The 19,323-nt window shown below is 59.1% G+C and overlaps 1 protein-coding gene and 1 non-coding gene across 2 annotated transcripts, besides 7 other annotated features; both read left to right on the plus strand.

Moving 5' to 3' along the window:
• Positions 1-4,629: part of a sequence feature (areas not merged during assembly with more than two copies in the genome that could not be assigned to a particular haplotype) that runs on past the window's edge.
• Positions 72-112: a sequence feature (AT_rich).
• Positions 567-5,311: a mobile genetic element.
• Positions 4,630-7,541: a sequence feature (heterozygous, non-Esmeraldo-like haplotype).
• Positions 6,316-6,374: a sequence feature (T-rich).
• Positions 7,542-19,323: part of a sequence feature (areas not merged during assembly with more than two copies in the genome that could not be assigned to a particular haplotype) that runs on past the window's edge.
• Positions 7,634-7,697, plus strand: Tc00.1047053506173.130. Its single transcript, XR_008255328.1, has one exon. It is a non-coding gene; the product is annotated as an H/ACA snoRNA, TC8C3H1 (small nucleolar RNA).
• Positions 8,690-19,018, plus strand: Tc00.1047053506173.140 (dispersed gene family protein 1 (DGF-1), putative; the record flags this gene model as incomplete). The annotated part of the gene is made up of 1 exon (XM_815580.1): positions 8,690-19,018. One exon carries the CDS (start codon positions 8,690-8,692, stop codon positions 19,016-19,018), a length of 10,329 nt encoding a protein of 3,442 aa, XP_820673.1.
• Positions 13,549-13,629: a microsatellite.

Raw genomic sequence — 19,323 nt, forward strand, 5'->3', positions numbered from 1 at the left:
GCCACGTTGAACGCATCGCGGACGCACTCATAAGCATGCGCACTGGAGCCCTGGGTTTGTTTTTTCTTTTCTTTTTTTAAATTATTTCTTTTTTTAATTATTGTTTTTTATTGCTTTTTAAACTTGTGGTTTGCGGGGCGGTGTGCGAGCTCTGCAATCGTACTGATTCCATCTGTCTCGTGGTGTGTGCGCTGCTGCTGGGGTGCTGCCATTTTGTTGCTGTGCGTGGTGTACCGGCTGTGTCTATCTTTTTTCTCCCCTCTCTGTTGACGGGGTGTTAGGTTTTGCTGAAGGCTACACGCAAGTGACAGGAGTGCTGGCGATGATGACTGGCCGTGTGCTGCTGGTGTGTGTCCTCTGCGTGCTGTGGTGCGGTGCCGGTTTTGGGCACGCAAAGGACGAGTACGGAAGTGAGGGTGGAGGAGATGTGTTGACGCGGACGAATAATGGTGGAGGCGACGGAGTGTCTCTAAATGCGGAATGCCGGTTATTATCCACCTGAGTTGGACTAATGAGAGCTGTTGAAGCTGCGGACGGCGATGGTGCGATGAATGACACATCCTCAGCCCTGGCTCAGCCGACCACCTCAACGTGGTGCCAGGGTCTAGTACTCTTTGCTAGAGAGGAAGCTAAGCGCCTGCTGCCCATCCGCTGCGCGCGGAGAGGCAGGAGGCGCCGCACAAACGGGTCGGAAGGGCACCAGATGGAGCCATTTACATGGCTGCCCGCGGAGCGGTATTTCTATCCGCTGCTGAATTCCATCGGCGCTTATCAGCGCTACACATACCGTTTGCGTGCCGTATGTGACGCGCAACGACAAAAGCTACTGCTAAGCGGAGACATTGAGCAGCACCCAGGCCCCATAGCAGTACTCCAGATGAACGTTTCTTGCCTCACGCCGTCAAAACTCGCAACATTAATGGCGCAAGGAGCAGACATAATAGCCATTCAGGAGACTTGGAATTCGTCAGAGCAGATCGCCAGCATGCACACTGGAGATTATGTGCTCTATGCACAGTCGCGCATCGGCAAGGGAGGCGGTGTGGCGGTGCTGGTGCGGAAAACTCTCCGCTCCAAGCGTATACCTCTCACCACCCCCCAGCATGACACCAGCCTTGAAGTGGTGGTGGTCCAGGTTGCTCTGGACCAGAACCGTGATCTTATTGTGGCGAGTGCCTATATGAGACCACCACCGCAAGTAACGCAATCCTTCAGGCGGTTAGTAAACTGCCTTCCAGCCTCGTCGCCGCTCCTGCTGTGCGGTGATTTCAACATGCATCACCCACAGTGGGAGCCATTCTTGGAGACTTTTCCAAGCGAGGTTGCTGCAGAATTTTTAGAACTGTGCACGGATGCGGGACTCACCTTGGTTAACACCCCTGGTGAGATCACGTATGCCCGTGGCACAAGAGAACGATCCTGTATCGATCTGACATGGTCAAAGCATTTGACTGTGTCGGATTGGTCAGCTTCCGTGTCGCCGCTTAGTGATCATTATATGCTGACATTTACGCTGCATCAGGCATTTAAGGATACCATACCTTCGGCACCTAGGATATTCTACAGTTGGGGGAAGTGCAAGTGGGATTTATTCATCAAGGACCTCGACGCACAACTTCCGGCATACGACTATGAAAAGCAGTCCACCGGCATTAAGGCTTTCACGAGAGCGCTTATAACTTCGTATCGACGACATTGCCCCGCGGCATGCACAAGGACGGTCCCAGGCTTTGGGACGACACTCTCATGGAGGCAGAGCGGATTGCTACGGACAGCAAGGCCCGCTATCTACAGTCACCGTCGCCCGACCGTGAGGCAGAAATGCAACGGACAAGGAGTCAATTCTTCCCCCTGCTCCGAGAGCGCTTGCGCAACACGTATCTACGCCGCATCAGCAAGTTAAATCCAGGCGAGCCACTCGCATGGAAATACATTTCCGGACGAAAAAAGGCATCACTTCCATCTCCCACATCAATGTTATTAGGAGATGGTCAGCACACTTATAAAACAGCAAGGAGAGCAGCGAATGCTCTCAATCGCATCTTTCTTTCATTTCATCCCTCTCACAAGGCAGTTAGGTTTTCCAAAGGCATCAACAGACAGAGTGCATCTTTGAACATTAACGCTTCTTTTCTTTTTGGGCAGCAGAACAACAGCGAGTCTGCCGCTACATTTACTTCAGGTTCTTCACTCTCATCTAGTTCTGAGCCACAGGACAAAAACGAAGCTGCCACCACATCTGGTTTAGTTGCTCATCTTCACTCCCCTCTTGATGCACCTTTTAATCGTACGGAACTGCTTGCTGCGCTACGTAATACGCCGTATGGCAAGGCCCCCGGACCGGATGAAGTCTACAGTGAGGCACTGCGACATATTTCGTCAAAGGGCCTCCGATTCCTTCTTCGCTGCATTAACCACAGCTGGATGACCGGTACGATTCCGGCTGAGTGGAGACGCGCTACCATCGTTCCACCCTTAAAACCCGGTAAGTCGCCGGAACTGCTTGAGTCATATCGACCCATCAGCCTTACCTCCATTGTGAGTAAGGTTGCTGAGAAAATGGCACTGAAGAGATTGCTTTGGGTGTGGACGCCGCACCCCCACCAGTATGCATATCGTAGTATGCGTACCACGACGATGCAGCTGGCACACCTGATACACGAAGTGGTGCATAATAGAAATCACTATTTCCAAGTGAGCCTTCCCAAGAAGAGCGGTATTGGCAATCAACTCCACTACAGACCCCATCGGACCCTGCTGGTGTTGGTTGACTTCAGCAAGGCCTTTGACTCCATAGATCATCGAGTCCTCAGTCGCTTGCTGGCTAATATTCCGGGGGTGAATTGTAGAAGGTGGCTTAGAAACTTTCTATGTGGGCGCTACGCGAAGACACGAGTTGGCCACAGACACAGCGATCGGCGTCCCATGCAGCGAGGAGTTCCTCAGGGGTCCGTGCTGGGACCATATTTGTTCTCCCTTTACGTACACCCACTTCTCAATCTGCTGAACAGCTTTGCGGGTGTCACAGCAGACATGTATGCGGACGACCTCTCTATTATCGTTAAGGGGCAGTCCCGGGAAGACGCCATTCCCACTGCCAACATGGTTCTTCAAAAACTGCATGCGTGGAGTCAGGAAAATGGCCTGGCCATTAACCCGTCAAAGTGTGAAGCTGCTTGGTTCACACTATCCACGCACACGGAGTCAGATTATGATCGTGAAGGAAAGTGGCCCCTGGTAGTGGCTGGATGTCAAATCCCAGTCATGACCATGGGAGCATCGCGAACTACGAAGCTTCTCGGCATGGATCTCGATCCACGACTGACGCTAAATGTGGCGGCCACCAAGCAATGCGCTGCCACTTCGCAACGGATATCGCAGCTACGCTGCATAGCGCACAAAGAGGCGGGACCATCTCCACATGACCTACGCACGTTCGTCATTGGATACGGTGCTTCCAAATTACGCTATGGCAGCGAGCTCATATGGGCAGTAGCGACGGATTCAGCGAAGAACGAGATGCAGAAGACGTACGCAACTCTAGCACGCATTGTCAGCGGAGTTCCGAGCACTGTTGACCCGGAATCCGCACTACTGGAGGCTAATATGCCGCCGCTCCACGTCCTTTGCCTGCGCGTGCGGCTCTCAATATTTGAGAACACACGCGCATGTCAGATGGACTGGATGCGGAGACCCCCGCCTGAGCCACCACCTCGCGCCGGTTTCCGCATCTCGCCATTATCTCGGGACGAGCTATATGCCTTCGTAGACGCATACACAAAGGACTATGGCATCACCGAGAGCTCACCACGCGAAGAGCGGTTCTTTCGCAGCTCCATTCCTCCCTGGTTTGCGGCCTCCGCTCACCGGGTCACCATCGGTGTGGAACTTCCGACAGACCACTCAATAACTGACGAAGAGGAGCTGATACGGGAAAAGCGCAGAGTCAGCGAAGAGGTTCTGGCGCTGCACAGCCATCGTTCGTGGATACTTACGACCGATGGCGGTGTCGACGTTCCCAAGTCAGCAGGGGTTGGAATACTGCTTTCATCCCTCAACTCATCGGAGATAATAGAGAAGGCCAGCATAAACTGCGGTGCACGCCCATGCAGCTACAGGACGGAATCCCGTGCGCTGCTTCTAGCCCTAGAGAGGCTGATGATTCCTCGTATCCGCCACAGGCGTAAAACCCTGCTTGTGGTTACGGACAGTCAGTCTCTTCTTGCGGCTCTAAACAAGGGCCCGCTCAGTCAGACAGACTGGACGGAGGATCAGATCTGGCAGCGTCTCTTAACACTGACGTGTGCTGGCTGGTCAGTGCACCTGCAGTTTTGTTACGGACATTGCGGAGTACATGTTAACGAGCTTGCAGATCAGTATGCGACGCAGACTATGGAAAGTGGACAATACACGGAGCAAGGAATCGCGCCTTTATGGCATACGGATCTGCTGACATGTTTTACTACCCAGCTCACCAACAAGTGGCGTAGTACCATTCGTCAAGACACTCATCGCTACTTGCTTGGCGGCGCTAGGCCATCAGATCTCAGCGGTAAGGACCTGACAACTCAGGAAGTTCTTCACCGTCAGGAACTGGTTCACCTCGCAAGGGCAAGGTGCGGGGAATCTGAGCTCTGGGGCCGACTATACTGGGCCGTGAGAGATTGCACGAACCAATGCCGATTCCGCAACACCTCACCGGAACAGTCTGCATATATGCGCTCTAACAACGATCCCACTGCACCGGGGACGGACACTGTTCCCCCGTCGGCGAGGGAGGAAGACGTCTCTCCAGTAAGGAGACGGACCCTCACACGCCGTCGGAAGGAGAAATGTCCGCACTGTGATTCCACATTGACGGGATTCTCGGGTCTCGTCAGTCACTGTCGGTCATTTCATCCGGAACATCCTCCACCGCTTCCCGAGCTCAAATGTGATTTCTGTGACACGGTTTTCCCCACACGGAGAAGCACCGCACAGCACAGAAGTCGCTGCGCACACAACCCAGACGCCACACGGCATCGAAACAGCAGTGCCAGGCGGCGATCTCTGCTGCCGCAGGATCAGCCAGCTTCCACAAGCACGCCCATCGGCCCGCAGGAAACCTTGCACCATCTGCTTCTAGAATGTCCAGGCACCTTGGCTGTGCGTCAACGGCTGGGCATTGAACAGGACCTTCGCCTCGGAAAGTTCTCTCAATGGCAGTTGCTTCATAGCAGGAAACTTTTGTCGTTGCTCGACCACCTCCTCGGCACTCAGATGGCACTGTATAGCTAGACGCGCTGGTAATAGTAGAAAAAAAAAAAAAAAAAGAGCTAAAAACAGTGTTGAGTTCCCACAGCACATCGCACTCCTACATTGGCGGGGAGCGTGCGGGGGACTCGGACGACGTTCATGTGACGGTGAGCAACGTCCTGCTGTACAACCGCATATTGAGCAATGCCAAGCTCAAGGCGGTAATGAAGAAGATCGTCGTTGGCACTCCAGTGGCGAAGGTGCCGGTCTCGAAAGGTGCGCCTCAAAACAATCCTGCGAGTGAAACCTTTCTTCAATCCGCCAACGAGGCGTCGTCATGAATGAAGAGCAGCAAGACGCCACATCATCATCACCGCAAAGTCAACACTCACCAGCGCAACCATTAGGAAATAAAAATGGTCAAGCAGCTTCCACGTAAACATCTTCTGCTGATGCCATTGGCCCATCCACCTCAGGTGGTACGGGGGAATCGAAAGAGGAGGAACCCAGCAGCGGTGGAGTGGTGCCTGCATTGTCTCCAGCGTTGAGCGCGGGCAGCCGTCCGCTGCCAACACGCTCGCCAGCGACAAACAGGACGCTGGCCCTGAATGGGACACGCATGCTCACACTGCCGTGGGCACGAACAGCGGCCCCGATTCACTCAGCACCACCGACGCGACGCCCGCGGATGGCGCCACAAAAATCCCTGAGCCCCGCACAGACCCAGCAACTGTTCAACGCAACGATAGTGTGCTGGACGGCGTTGGCACCGCACCGACTCATCCGAGCACAGCGCCTGCGGAGTCCAAGATCCCATCGGAGTTCAACGCAGCGCCGCCCTTGGGCGATGACCTTTTTGATTTGGAGAATATCACCGAGTTGGTGTCCATGGGTCTAAGGGCTGACAGCAACGTGCATGGGTGTGAGTCTCTCGTGTGCTACTATTGCTGCTGCTTCCGGGGCTGTGGGCCACTGCGGGCTCTCTGCTGAGGTGTGAGGGAGGGTGGAATTGCGACTTCTCGTGGAGCAACAAATGTGCAGCTTCCCAGCATTACTCACCGAATTTTGTCAGGGGCCCATTTTTTCTTTTGATTTTTCTAACTTTTATTATTATTATTTTTTGTTTTATTTTCCTTTTTGCGGCTGGTGCTCTATTGGAATAATCAGCACCGCTGTGTTTTTTCTTATTTTCAATGGTCGTTTGCTACAATCCGTTATGAGCGACGTGTTTCTGACTTTTGTTTCTCTTTTGATGCCCACACGCGGTGCCGGCGTCGCTGCTGCGCGTCCGGCGGACTGCACAAAACGAGGAGTGGCGGAGCAGGCCGGATGCCGCATGGAATATGAGGGATGTTGTGTGGGCTGGTGGAGGAGTGCGATCTTTTTTTTTTTGCTCCAATTTTTTTTTTCTTCTGGTGCAGGGAATATGCATACACAAACACACGATCGTCTTTTGCTGCATGGCACACGTAATAAAAGTCCTGCCCAACAATATTCATCAATTTTTTTTTTTACTTTTGTGAAATCCCGCCAGGCTCCCACCCTTTTGTTTCTCACCTTTTTTTCTTTTGGTAAATCACTGCGGCTCGTGTTCTTCTGTGCCGTGCCTACTTCCAATGGGTGTCTTCGTTTCCCGTTGACTGTCCCTCTGCTGGTTGTGCCGTTGAAATGTCCTCATAACTTTTTCTTTTCTGCTAGAGGCATCGATGGCACGAGGGTGACTGGGCGTCCTGCCCCGGCCTGCTGAGCACACTCGGAATTGAGCGGATGGTGTGCGCCGTGCCTCACTCTTGAGTGTGGAACGCCATCCACCACGACCTGCTGTGAGGCTCAGTGATATTCCGTCGGGGCGGAGAGAAGTGAAGGACTGCGCCGTGGTATTGGACGCGCCTCGTTCGTTTTGTTGTTGCCGTGTGTGTGTGCTGTGCGCATGGCTTTTTTTGCAGCGCGACGTGGGTGACGTTGCTAACGAGTACGATTTTGGACTTTGTTGCGGTCGCTGCTGGATCACGCAGTCAATCCAAGGGCTTTGCGGCATGCATGTGTATGTGTGCATGCCTGCTTGATGTTTATCGCTGTGCTGCTTGCCGGAGAGCGGCCGCTGCTGCGCTGTTTTCTAGTGGGCGTTGTGTGTGCGGCACTGACCTTCCTGCTGTGGGTGGCGCAGGGAGCCTTTTTGCCATATATCTCGTTGCGTACTGCGACACGTCGGCGATGGTTTGCGTGAGCGAAGAACGACGCCTTGACTGCAGCCGAACGGCAAATCCTCCACTCCTCTTCCGTGTCACCGCCACGTGCTGCGGACGGAATAACATGGCCCCCAAAGAACGCGTCGGACCTTCAATGCTGTTTGTCGCGTGGGACAGGCCATGGAGACGGTGAAGTTTACCGCCTTTTGATGGGGTACGAATGCGCCTGGTGGTGACTGCTCACCTTTGCGTGGGAAACGCCTCAAAGAAGCCAAAACCTTTGTTTTTTTCAGCGTCAGCTTTTGGATGTCCGTGCCCAGTGATTACATCGAACTTCTTTGCTACAGGTGATCTGATGAGATGACCTCACCGTTTTCACACCCAACCGAGATCGATGAGGGCTGCACCTTCTCTCTCTCCCTTCCCTCCATCCTTTCAGACCACCGCAGACTGACGAACTGCAGGGCAGCGGCGTGATTGTAAACCGGACGTCTATGAGCCAACAGACCGTACAATCGACGTGGACCCTTGTCCCCTGTATCTGGGTGCCGCCACCGTGCTTATTCTTTCTTCCTTCTCGTGTGCTTCGTGTGCGCTTATGATGCCGCTGCTTGCTGTGCAATGCCGACTCACGCGAGGAAGAACGACGTCTTGACTGCAGCCGAACGGCAAATCCTCCACTCCTCTCCCGTGTCACCATTTATTTCTTTGACGCGCTTGATGGTCGCCGGTTGTAACGCTGCCACGTGGGTGTGTCTCGGCCCTTGTTTGTCTTTCGCGGCATCGGGACTGCTCTGTGGTAGAACCATTTGCCTGCAAGAGCGGTGCCAATAGCCATTTGCCTTTTTTGCTGGGATGGCGCCACTCTGAATGGTTGTGTGGGGCTGCTTTGGCGGTGGGAGGGCGATGGTGTTAACGGCGTGGTTGTGTCTGCGCTTTTCTTTGTCGGTGGTTGTGCTTTGGTGGGGACTGTCTGTGACCGGATGCCTCCGCGTACCACTGTGCTTGGTTACTTTTGTTGCTGCCTTTTATTCCTTTTCTGACTGTGCAGTTAGAGATATTTTGGCTTGACCAGCACAACTATCGTTTCAAGGTGTTAGGAGTTACTTGCGGTATTAGGATTAGTAGTAGTGGGATAACGATTTATCGGAATTGTGTCTCTGGATTTTCAATCTGTAGGAAGAGATTCACCAGACAGGAGTTACGGTCGACGGGGCGAGTGCGACACGCCACGACAGCTCTATTGGTATCTGATTGGTTTGTGGATGTGGTGTGCGGTGGGCGCGTGTCCGCGCAGCCGGCACCCTGTGTTGCGCATGGCCATTGCGGCTGTGCGTGTGGCGCTGCTCTTTTTGTTGGCGCTGGCTGCTGCTGCGGCGTGGATGCCTGCGGTGCATGCGGTGGTGTTGCGACTGCGGGGCGGCACGGTGGACAGAGCCATCACGGTGGGCCGCGCCGTGGACACGGTGCTGATGGACGGCGTGTCCATCACGAACGGCGTGGCTGTGGTGTTCGACGTGGCGGCGATGCTTCCCGGCGCGCTGCGCATCGAATTGAGGAACTGCGTGTGCGACGGCGGTGTGCAGATCTACGTGCGGGGCTACAGCGGCGAGCCGGCGAGTGACCGGAGCCTGGAGGTGAGCGTGAGCGGGCTCTCCGGGAGCTACTGCTCGCTTGTGTTTGTGCACAACCTGCCGGCACACACGAACGTGACGGTCTGTGACTCGACGATTGTGACGGCGGGACCGATGCGCTACTCCCAGCTGAGCGGGCTGACGAACGCTGTGGCGTCGCCGCTTGTGCTGCACGCGACGTCGCTGTTGCAGACGCAGCTGCGTGTGAGCAACACTGTGCTGAGGTCGTTGCAGGCGGGCGGGTCGGCGGTGTACGTTGGCGGCGGCGTGGACCTGCTGTCGAGCGCGGTGGTGCTTGACGGCGTGTCGCTGGAGGCGTCGGGCGGTCCGACCGCGTCCGCGATGCATGTGGCGTCCTCGTCGCGTCTCAGCCTGCGGAGCCACTCGGTGTTCTCCGTGACGAACGTGTCGGTTGTGAGCAGCGGCGGCGGCCTTGTGCTTGGCGAGCGCCTCGCGGTGTCCGACTCGGTGCTGCGCTTCGTGTGCGTCGAGGGGTCTGTCGCGTCGTCGCTGGTGCGCTGCGACGGTGGGACGGTCGGTGTCAGCGGGTGGCTGGAGCTGCGCGACGTGTGGGCGGTGGGCGAGACGTCTTCGGTGGCGTCGCTGTCGGGGGTGACGCTGAGCGGTGGCGCCGTGTCGATTGCGCGCTGCGTTGCCACCGGCGCGACGCTTGTCTCCGGGCCGACGATCACGAGCGGCGTCGTGTCGGTGCAGTGCAACCGTGCCGGCGGCCGGGTGCTGCGGAGCAGCGGCGACTACCGCATGGCCGGCCTGCCCTCCGTGAGCGTGGTGCCGTGCGACGGCTGTGCGGCTGCGCTGGCGTGCTTCGATGCGCTGACGGCGTCGTTCTCTGACTGCGTGTGCGGCTGCGGTGCCGGCGGTGTGGGCGAGGCGTGCCTGCCGTTCGACGTGCCGCCTACGAGGGCCGGCAGTGGTGGTGGCGGTGCGGAGGGCTGCGTGAGCGGCGTGACGCTGACGGAGTCGGTGACGGCTGGCGGTGGGCGGGCGACTGCGTGCTTCGACTCGGTGGTGTTCAGCGGGCCGATCACTGTGGCGGTGGACCTGCGCTCGATGGACGCGTTCGCTGACGCGCTGAACGTGACGCTGCGCCACTGCGTGCTTGCGGGTGGCGCACAGCTGCGGATTGGCGGCCTCAGCGAGAGCACGGCGCGCCTGATGCCCCACGCCCTCGTCAACATGACGAACGTGACGTCGCTGGAGGGCACGATCGTGCTGCATGGCGCGATGCCGCTGCACTCGAGTGTGCTGCTGGCGAACTCAACGCTGCGCGCGACGGTTGGCGGGTCGCAGTACGTGCCGACGACCCCTGGCTTCGCGGGATCCCGGTACGGCCCCGCGCTTGTCCTGGATGGCGTCCGGCTGCTGTCGACGCGGTTTGTCATGACGCGGTCGACGCTGGTGTGTGGCGGGGGCTCGTGCGCTGCGATCCTCGTGGAGCGCGGCCTCGCCGTGAACCTGTCCAGTGTCTTTTACATGGGCAACTGTGCTGTCCTGTCGCGGACGCACGTGATGTACGCTTTTGCGTCGTACCTGCGTGTCAGCGGCGGCTCCGTGTTCTCCATACAGAACAGCTCTTGGATTGCGTCGAGCATTAACATGTACGAAGGCGCGTGTGTGTTCAGGGACGTTGTTTTGGATGGTGGTAGCGTGCTGCAGATTGTGTCCAGCACTTTCCGTCTCGGCTTCGCCATGCTCATGGCAAACACGCTGACTGTGACTGACGGCAGCTGGCTGGTGCACCGCGACAACGAGTTCCGCGCCGCCTACGTTGTGTATGTGACCAACCACTACGGCGTTGCTTTTTGTGATCAGAGTGTGTGGTCGATACTTTACAACAAGTTCACTCACGGCTTTTACTCGTCAACTATTGCACACATGACAAGCAACTGGTCACTAACATCCGAACTGCGCCCGATCATCTACGGCGTGTGCAACGAGGCAATGGGCTTTCCTGTGACGGATTACCAAGAAGAGCTCAATATTGGAGTGCCCGTGACGGTGCTGGGCTGTGGCGCGTGCACCGTGGACGCCGTGTGCTTCGCTGCGAGGACGAGCAGCATCCGCGACTGTGAGTGTGAGTGCGCTGCTGGCGGCTACGGTGACACGTGTCTGCCAGCAGCGGTTCCGGACGGCCTTGGGCCGCTCCCGCTCCCCGATGCGAAGGACACGGAGGTCCGCTGTGTGCACGGTGGCAGCATCAGCTCCGTGGACTATCCTGATCCCGGTGTGCGTGGTCTGTGCTTTGTCAACGTGACCCTCACCACTCCGATCGTGCTGGACCTGTCGTATTTTGACGCGCCACAACAGACACTCAACATCACGCTGCTGCAGTGCGTCCTTGTGGGCCTGTTGATCAGGGGGAGTGGTGTGAGAGTGCACGTGAACGTTGTCTCCTCGATGCTGGATTCTGGTGATTTGGAGTTTAGAGGTGATTTTGGCACGAGCTCCCGGATACTGGTGGCGGGTAGTACGCTTGTGATGACGTCGCGCCGCGCCATTCAATGCCTGCTGTTTTCTCTCGGTGCGAACTCGACGCTACTGTTACTTGACAACCTCATTGAAGGGGAAATTTACGCAGTCTATTTCTCCTTTGTTTTTGTTGATGATGGCGGGATCATTATAAGGGGAAACACGCTGAGGGGGGCGGAGGAGGACGTTCATTTGGAATCTGCTTTTTTGTTTGAATTTGCTGTTGTGAAGAATGGTGGCTACTTTGGCGTGGAGAACAACACGATGAGCGCAGGCAGTGGCATTTATTTTTATGGGGATACCACTGTGAGCTCCGCGGGGTTGCTGCGAGTGGCAGACTGCATCTTTATTGGTTTCGCACTGTTTTTTGATCCCGCACTGGTGCATTGGGACGGCTCTTTGACACTCCAGGGCGGTGCGCAGTGGCGTGTGGAGGGCAACGGCGTGAGCGCAGCCTCATTAATAGGTATGCCTAATTCCTTGTACAAAATTAAGCTGTCGGACAGCGGCACTACCGTGGTACTTGCACACAACCGTCAGGCGGACTCGAGTAAAGCCTTTGCGAAAATTGTTCCATGGAGCACGGTTGTCGCGTCACCCGCGCGGTTTGTGGTGGGGTGCAACCTGCAGGGCGATGAGGAGGTTTCGTACGACGGTGTGTTTTCGGAGGGCGTGGATGTGTTCGGGTGTGGCACATGCAACGACGACGCGGCGTGCTACATGCCCGGGACGGAGTCGGTGGACCGTGGCTCGTGCTCGTGCAGCTGCAAGGACGGATGGCATGGCGCGTCGTGTCTTCCCTTTGAGGTGCCCGACACGGTTGTGCTCCCCTTGCCGGAGAGAGCCGTTGACGGCGACACGAGCTGCGTGGTGAACCAGACGCTGACGAACCTCACGCTGAAAATGTGGAAGACGCACCACTGCTACGCGGGTGTGACATTCAGCGGCGTGGGCGCTGTGCTGACGTTCTCTCTCAATCGGATGCCGCTGCATCTCCCCATCAACATCACGCTCACTGGGTGCACATTCCTTTACGGGGCTGTGCTGCAGTTTGTTGGGGGTACTGAGGCGTCCGAGTCAGCCGGCGTCCTGATCCGCGTGAGCCAGACGGTGATGCGGTCCTCCGTTGTTGTGTTTGCATTCGCCCTCCCGCAGCACTGCGACATTGCCGTCACGGACGTTGACGCGGTGCAGTCCTTCGAGGTCCGGTTGCCGGAATCTGTGAAAAACATGTGGAGCGTTGTGATGCTGAAGAACGTAGTGTTGAGTGCGTCCTCGCTGTTGGTCAGCAGCGTCAAGGCGAATGCACCGAGGCACGGCTTGTTTGGTTTGTACTCGACCGGGACACTGACGCTGGTGGGTGGCAGCTCGCTGTACACGCGGTATTGCAGCTTCGGTGGGTACACACACCTGTTCTGCGTGCACATTATCGGTGTCAGTGATCACTCTGTTTTTGCGCTGCTCAACAATACAATGGACTCCGGGACAAGCTTCTTGTATCAGAAGCAAAAATTCAGCGTGTCAGATCACGGCGTGTTGCGCATGGTGGGAAACAGCGGTCCTGTGTCCAACGCCATCTATGCATCTAACTCGTGGACCGTCCAGGAATCAAGCTGGCTGGATTGGCGCGACAACGACGTGGGTTCGGGTGCGATGTTCTACGACAGTGACTCCGCTTTTGTGAGCATTGACGGCAGTGTGGTGACGCTGACGGGCTGCAAGATGGGCTCGACGGGGTTGTCGAGGCCTCTGCTATCGCGTGCTGCCGCCGGCTACCGGTTCGTTGCTGGGTGCCTGACGGTCGCGGGACGTGTGGTGACGACGGCGGCAGAGCTGGAACTGAACAGCATCACCAACGTGACGACGGTTGCAGTGTGCGGGGAGTGCACGAAGGACGGCGACTGCTTTGCTCCGCTGACGACGGCGGTCATTGACTGCAAGTGCCAGTGCGCTGCTGGAGGGCACGGCGATGTGTGTGTCCCGGCGCCTGTGCCTGCTGGGCCGCCACCGCCACCACTGCCATCGCCGCCACTACCCACGCCGTCACCGCCGCCAGTGCCACCCACACCGCCACCGCCGCCAGTTGGTGAGTGCATCAGCGACATGGTGTACCCCGAGATTGCGCAGGCGGTGGGCAGCGGGCTGTCGTGGCTGTGCTACCGCAACGTTACGTTCAGCGGGGGCGGCATGAGACTGACGGTGCTGGTTGGGGCGATGGCGGGCGACGTGGCGAACGTCATTTTTGATGGATGCACGTGGAGGGACGGCGCCGTGCTGTTGCTGTTGGGCAACGCGTACGCCGCTGTGGGGGTGCTGAACATTGTCGTCATCGGCAACACTTTCCGTGACGCGCTGCTCAGCCCGGTGGGTGTGTTTCCACCGCGCACGAACATCACGATCAGCGGGAACCGCTTCACGGTCACGAGGCTGATTCATTGGCCGGGATTGGACGTTGGGAGGCCGTCGTGTGTTGCGATGAATGGGCTGGCGATCAGAAATGACTCCGCGGTGGTGCTCAGTGGCAATGTGTTTCAGAGCGTGGCGGCATCGTCAAGCGCCATTCACGTTGTCAGATCTGCGCTGAGGGTGTGGTGGCGCTCCGTGTTTGCGGTGTTGGGCAACACGTTTCATATGGCTGGCGGTGAAGGTACGCCGATATATCTTGCAGGGTCTGGAAATTTTTTGTCGCTGAGTGTACTGAACAACTCTGCCGTGGTGATCCGAGGCAACGTTGTGACGAGGCCGGTGCGGTACTTCATTTTATTTTTTGGGGCCTCACGTGTGGAGTCCCAGTCCGCGGTTGTGTTTCAGGGCAACGACATGCAGGGAAGCTCGGTTGTCCTTTATCCAAGCTACTCCCCCAACATCTACTACAACTCTTGGCTGCAGTTGAGCGGCAACCTCTGCCGCGTGTCCCCATCCAATGCCTTTGCTGTTTTTAGCCCCACGGTGAATCTCCGCGACTCCACGTTGACTGTGTCCGGCAACCAATTCATGTCCAGCACAGGCACGCCGAAAGCGCTACTGATATTCAAAAGGCCCCGCGATCTCACAAACGGAGCGATTGTGGCTGCGTGCAACACTGTGAACGGCGAGGAGAGAGTGAAATACAGCATCCCGTCCGTGTACAATGCCACTGTTCTGACCTGCGAGGACCCATGCACCCTTGCGGCGTGGTGCTTTCCCGCGTACACGACGACGGCCTCGAGTGATGGCTGTGCCTGCACGTGCGCGGAGGGCGGCCATGGCGATGCGTGCCTGCCCGTCGCTGTCCCCGAGCCCTCAAGCACTGACGGCGCCGACTTCTGCGTGCGCGATGTGCGTGTGGATGTGGAGGTGAACGTCAGTTTCGGGACGTCGGTGGCGTGCTACGTTGGTGTGACCTTTGCGGCGGACGTCGTGGTGGACGTGGGGTCGATGTCAGGGAGCGTGCGCAACGTGACGCTGGTGAACTGCACGTTTGCGGACGGAGCGAGCCTGTACGTTGTTGGGTGGCGGTCCGACCCGCCTGCTGGCCAGCGTGCCGATGTGTTGATCAGCGGGCTTGAGTCGCGCTCTGGCGGCGGCGTGCTGGTGGCGTACCGATTTCCGCCGGGCTCGCGCGTCACTGTGGTGGGCTCGGTGCTGATCGCAGAGAAGCATGTTGCGTACCGCGGCGCCTACGACCTTGGCGACGCCTCCGCGTGCCTCGTGGTGCACACGGTGAATCTGACTGGGAGCGTGCTGACCATCGCGCGCACGCATGTGGCAGCTGTGTTCGACGACGCTGTTGGTGTGTTGGTTGTTGGCGGCGTGGCGCTGTCGTCGCGCGGTGCGCTGTACGTGGACGGGCTGTCGGTGCAGACGGCGCTGGGGCTGTGCGTGTCGGTGGAGGGCGGTGTTGCGGCCAGCGGTGTCTCCGTGGTGGCGTTTGTTGACAGCGACTTCCTGCTGTGCAAGCACGCGGTGTCTGTGCGTGGGGCTGTGAGCGTGTCGGGCTCCGCTGTGGCGTTTGTGCGGAGCGACTTTTTGTCGATGGAGGACTACGCGGTGGCGTTTTATTCGACGGTGAGCCTGGCCGACGGGTCGATGCTGCTGGCGAAGAGCAACGTGCACGACGGCGGCTCGAGGGAGATGCTCTACGCCGCTGGCGCCGTGACCGCTGCTGGGAGCACGCTGAGCTTTGTGCGCAACCGAGCGCTGCTGCCGCGGATGCTGTCGGCGAGTCTGTCGCTCTCGGCTGGGGCGCATTTGAGGGTGGCGTGCAACTACGCGGGTGGGCGTGTCCTGTCGATGGCGGAGGAGTACGCAGCGGCTGGTTTTGGCGACGCTGGGAGCATCGACGTTGTTGGGTGCGACGCCTGCGACAGGGATATTTACTGCTACGCGCCCGGGACGGCGAATGCGAGCATGAGGAACGGTGTGTGCGTGTGCGAGTGCGGCAGCAGCGGGTACGGCGAGGCGTGTGTGCCTGTGGGCGCTCCCGCGCTGCCGCCCGCTGTGGGCACTGCGTCGAGTGTGTTTGTCCGCGAGGGCGTGATGGTGCAGTCGGTGTTCGTTGTGCCTGCCGGCGTGAGCGAGGTGACGCTGCGCCACGTTGTGCTGGACGGCGTGAGTCCGGTGCTCTACGTGCCGTGGATGGCGCGGGACGGCGTGCGGATCGTTGTGCAGAACGTGTCGCTGCTGAACGGCGCTGTGCTGTACGTGATGGGCGGTGGAGCGTTGCGCGGTGCGGGTGCGGCGGGGAGCGACGAGAGCGGGCCGGTGGAGCTGTCGGTGTGCGATGTGGAGGCGCTGAACGGTGCGCTTGTGCTGACCGGTACGTTCCCCGCGGGGTCTGTGCTGACGGTGACGGACTCCCTGCTGGTTGCCACGAGGCCGACGCCGCTTGTGTATCTTCCCGGCTCGCAGTCCTCGCCGTACGCACCGGTGCTTGTGCTGTCGGGTCTGCGGCTCGTGCGGTCCGTGCTGGTTGTGTCCGGCGTTGCCCTCGTGACGGTGATGACTGGTGGGCGGACGGTGGTGGTGGACGGCGCTGTGCTGGAGCTTGTTGGTGGCGGTGTCGCGGTGGACGCGGCTGTGCTCGGTGGCGAATATGCGTTTTACGCGAGTGTGCGCGTGGTTGCGTCGGGAGGCGCCGTGCTGCGCGTGTCGGGGAGCCAGGTGTACGCCGCGCATGGGCTGGTGTTTGGCAGCGGGGTGGCGGCCAACGCGTCCGCCGTCGTAGTTAACGACAACGCCGGTGCGCTGACCGATGGCGCGCTGCTGGTGCTGCGGGGGTCGGCGTCGCTTGCGTCTGGGTCGTGGCTGTCGGTGCGCGGCAACAGCATCAGTGGCAGGCTCCTGTCGGTGCCGTCGTACCCGCGCCGTGCGGATCTCGTGCAGAGCACGCTGACGCTCTATGGGAACGCTGGCAGCGGGCCCGTCGTGATGGACGGCACCGTTGCGCTCGGGGGCACCGGCCGAAGGTTCGTCGTTGGGTGCCTGACGCTGAACGGGCAGGCGCTGCAGCCGATGAACTACAGGTCCGCCGGCATCATCGGGGAATTCCGCCCCGTGGCGTGTGGCGTGTGCGATGCCGACGTGAGTTGCTTTGGTGCTGCGACGAGGACGATGTCGGGGTCGTGCGGCTGCCGCTGTGCTGATGGCGGGTACGGGCGCGACTGCCTGCCGGTGTACCTGCCGCACGTGGACGGGTGCAACCGCACGCCCGCCATGCCGCCGCTGAGCCACACGGCGACGCTGACGGAGACGCGCAGCCCGACGCCAACATGGACGCCGAGTCTAAGCGCAACGCACTACAGTCCGACGTGGTACGGGCCGACGGAGACCCTGCAGGTGACGGGGACGGTGGCGCTGTCGCCCACGCGGACCCCGACGACGTCGGTGAGCAGCACGCCGTGGTGGAGCGAGGTGGCGTGCCCGACGCTTGCTGTGACGACGACGGCGGCTGGAGGAGGCCTGACGCAGAGCGACATCCGTGGCAGTGGGAGCGCCGTCCCGACGCGGCTGATGGTGTCGCTGCCGCCGCCGTTTCGTTGGGCACGTGACCCGCGGCTCGGTACGCATCTGAGCTTCGTGTCGGTGTCGACGGCGCAGCCGAGCGGGTTTGGCGGTCCGTGGGGAGCGATGCTGAGCAACGCGAAGTGGGTGCGCAACGCGACGAATCCGTCCACTGTTCTGGAGCTGGCTGTGCCCGTGCACCGCGGTTACTTCATTGCTGCCGACGAGACGATAGTCATTCGCTGCGACGCTGTGGCGGTGTCCGGCGGCTGCAAGGGTGTGCTGCTTGGTTCCTTCACGATCAGGTCGGACACGCTGCCCGCCGCCTCCAGCGCCCTCTCGGCGATCACCGGCGTTGTTGCGGGTGCGACGGCTGTTGCCGTGGTGGTGACCGGCGGGCTGGGCTCCGTCCTGGAGATGCAGGCGCTCGGCGTGTTGGCGAGGATGCCATGCGCCTCGGCGCAGGAGCGTGCGAGCACCGTTGCGCTGCCGTACTTCCTGTCGGTGTTTGCTGCCCTTGACCCGCTGTGGATGGTGGTGGCCAACGCGCTGCTTGCCGCTGTGTTCGGGTGCGTGCACTGCGGTGTGACGGCGGCCTTCCAGCGGTGGCGCGGCGTGGACGCGGCGAGTGCGTGGGCTGCGATGCGCTTCCCGAGCCTGACGTACGTCGTGGCGCACGCGATGCACCTCGGCATATTCTTTGGCTCGGTGCTTGCACTGGCGATGCCCGGCGCCCGCGTGCAGCACCGCGTGGTTGGAGTTGTTGGCGTGCTGTACGGTGCGGCGTTTCCTGCTGGCGTGTGCTACTTCATTGCCCGCCACACGGGCGCGAGCTTTACGAGGTACTGGCAGTTTTCGAGAAAGCCGCTGCACGAGCGCCTGCTTTACCCCGTCGGGTATTGGCACCCCGCGGCGCAGCAGCGGATGTACGGCAGCATGCTGACGAGCATGAGGGGCAGCCACGTGTACTGGTGCGTGTTCCAGCTGTCGGTGCTGTGCGTGGTGTGCCTGATTGCTGCTTTGCACCCGCCCGTGGGAGGCTGCCACGTCCAGTACTTCTGCATGGCTGCTGTGCTGCTTGCGGCGCTGTGCGTGGTCAGCGCGGCCAACCATCTTGCGCCGAGCGAGGGCGGTGCGAGGGCGTACGCGGCGATCGTGCTGCTGCTGACCACCGTGGTGCTTGCGGTCACTGTGTACAGTACCGTTGTGTGGTACGCGGAGGACCGCCACTGGCAGGAGCTGCGCGAGCCGCGGCGTGGCGGGCTGGAAGCGCTGCTGCGCGATGACGAGGAGAGCGACGAAGAGACGCAGAAGCCCCACGAAATGACGTCATCGTCGTACGCCTCAGTCACCACCGTTGCGTCGTCGTACCGACCACCCGCACCGCTGCAGCCCATGGCCGGTGACACCCGCTCAGACGCACAGAGCCTGCTCGAGTGTGCACCCAGTGCGAGAGGCAAAATTGGTTGTGCTACGCCGGAGAAGTAATGAATTTGTGCTGCTTGACGAAAAAGTTGGCGCAGTTTTACCTCGAGTTGGAAAGTGTCTGCCCAAGCAATACCTCCACGTGGCGAGAATGTACGAGGCTCCTCATGGTTGCGGCATAGAGTGGACGCTTTTGGCAATGTGTTTACTTCTTTATTATTATTATTGGATGCTTGGTTGATTGAGTCGTTTTTTTATTTTATCGATTATCGAAGACAACGGATTATCGAGCTATCACGCCAGCCCGGGGGCGGATGCGTAACGGGTGCGTGTGCGTATGTGTTTTGCGCTTTTCGCTGCAACACCGA

The sequence above is a fragment of the Trypanosoma cruzi genome (assembly GCF_000209065.1).
Source record: "Trypanosoma cruzi strain CL Brener chromosome Unknown tcruzi_1047053506173, whole genome shotgun sequence".
Lineage (NCBI taxonomy): Eukaryota > Euglenozoa > Kinetoplastea > Trypanosomatida > Trypanosomatidae > Trypanosoma > Trypanosoma cruzi.